At 47.9% G+C, this 2,203-nt stretch overlaps 1 protein-coding gene across 1 annotated transcript in view; it reads right to left on the bottom strand.

The window, feature by feature from the left end:
- Positions 1-579: 579 nt before the first annotated feature.
- The window catches only part of LOC119350055 (F-box protein At5g07610-like), a 104,693-nt gene continuing 103,069 nt past the window's right edge, over positions 580-2,203 (bottom strand). The window contains exons 2-3 of the mRNA XM_037618082.1: positions 2,022-2,188; positions 580-1,907 (exon numbers count right to left, since the gene is read on the bottom strand). Coding sequence (XP_037473979.1) covers positions 795-1,907; positions 2,022-2,188 — 1,280 coding nt within the window. The 3' untranslated portion in view covers positions 580-794. The remainder of the gene's footprint in view (positions 1,908-2,021; positions 2,189-2,203) is intronic.

A 2,203-nucleotide genomic window follows, 5' to 3' on the forward strand; every position in this document is an offset into this window, starting at 1 on the left:
AACGAAGATATTAGCCACGGATAGCTTAATCAAAACAAAAATGAACAGTGTAGTTGCATGACTAGTAAGTACTGTAGTAGTAGTAATGAACGGCTAACTTGTGTGCACCATTACCTGTCTTACCTACAAACATATCATTTCAGTGAATTATGTTGTTTATCCACCCCTTGGGAAGGGGACTTCTCTTCCCATAAAAAAAAGAAATGATAATTTGTCCAGCTTTGTTAAGCTGCATATATACAGACTGGAACAACAATGGAACACCATACAGATTTTTACCCTCTCTGCAAATGCAGAGGCTACTCTGACATGTTCCATTTCTAAATTGAAAACCTTCCAAATCTGGCAAATGAGAGTGATAGTTCCAAATGCAGAATAACAACACGACATCAAAAGATAACCAATTTCATACTAGAAACTTGTACTATGTAAATGGAAATAAAAGGAGTTTGACAAAGATAAGACACTTGTACGATGTAAATGGAAATAAAAGGAGTTTGACATCTCTTAGATTTACCCCACATAGGAGCTAACAAGGTGACATCAACAAGACAATAATGATCAATTAAGGGTCCCTTGCAGATTCTTTATGCTTAACCAGCACGGTTCAAAGCGACAAAACCCATTAGAAGTTCAGGGCACAAAGAGATGGGAAGATAAAACTGAAGCAGATATAGACGCTAGGACACATCCAATCCAGTGCCACAAAACAAGAAGATCAGGCAATACCCAATACCCAACAACCGCTTTTTCTGAAGTGCCACGCTAAGGACACTAAGCTGCAGGTAGTACTTTCAGTGAGCATCTGAAGCCCATTCCGCAAAACATGGGACGTAAGGTAGAACATCCTCGAATTCTTGAGAAAAAGTGCAGGTAGCATTGACTTTCTGATTCTCCATATCATACGACACTGCCATCTCCTCCTCGTCTGTAAGAAAAATCAAATCACAATCTGGATGAATCGCAAACACCTTATAGGACATATCATCTTGGCCAGGTTGCCTCCCAAACAGTTCTGGAACGTTAACAGTATACTTGAGGGTCCACTTTCCACCACCATAATCTTCAAGAGCCCACACATAGAGTTGGCAATCATGATCGTCTTCAATTTGCCACGCATACAAGCGTCCTTGTGACTTCCCAATGGAAGCCAACTGATTTGTGTCTGGCGAGTACTTAGGCATTTCAATTTCCCTCCAAGCCTTCCCCTCCATGTCGACGGTGACCACTAAAGCATAATGGGTAGCCAAATGCATGGTGCCGTTGAGGAAGACGCATTCTGAATTACCAACCAGAATAGTTTTGTAACCCCACTCACTCTGCACCTTGGTCCAGCGTCCGGTTTCCGACGAGTAGATGGCCACCTCTGTGAATTCGCAGAAACAGTTGGTCAGGGGCACAAACACCACAAAGCGGGACGGAGCTGCCGCGTCGAAACCCAGGAAGATATCCCTTATCGGTTCGAAATACACCATAGCACCATCCTCTTCGTCCAGCCATCCTATGGGAGGCAGCACGGTCCACTGCCCTGTCATAGGATTGCACACGACGTCGCATTCGTCTTCCTGGTGACGTGATTTCAAACATCTGCAAAGGAGGAGGCTGCTGCAGCACTGCTCGACCGAGAAGCAGTCGTAGACCCCGCGCCAGAAACGGAGCGAAGGGTCGACCAAAGGGGGGTCTTTTCCGGACAAATTACGGAAATTGAAGCGGCCATGGTCCTTGAAGAAGAAGCCGGACAAGGTCTGCGGCGACCTCTTGCGGACAGTCGGGTCTGAGCAGAGGGCCAGCCATGGCTTGGACACACACTTGAAGCGGCAGAGCGACCTGTAGGGCACCCTGGACAGGATCTCGAGGATGGCGCCTTCAGGAAGATCCACCCCGGGCGGCTGCTGCTGCTGCTGCTCCTGGTTGTCAGTAATGGTGGAGACAGTTCGTTTAGGTTCAGGTTCAACACGCCCCCTGTATTGGATTGGATTCAAGATTGGAAGAAAGGGCAAGGAGGGGAACATATTACATACCTCAGACGCTTCCTCGGTGGAGGGGAATGGCGGCGCCTTGCCGTCGCGGCCTTGGTTGCCGGTCGACAGCGAGTGGTCCTGCTCCGTGCAGTCATGGTCATGGGGAAGGCGCGCCTGCTGCTCGTGCACGTGCCTGCCTGCTGCTCGTGCACGTGCTTCTTCTTCATCTACATGGGAGAAGG

Source organism: Triticum dicoccoides, chromosome 1B (genome assembly GCF_002162155.2).
Source record: "Triticum dicoccoides isolate Atlit2015 ecotype Zavitan chromosome 1B, WEW_v2.0, whole genome shotgun sequence".
Taxonomy (NCBI): domain Eukaryota; kingdom Viridiplantae; phylum Streptophyta; class Magnoliopsida; order Poales; family Poaceae; genus Triticum; species Triticum dicoccoides.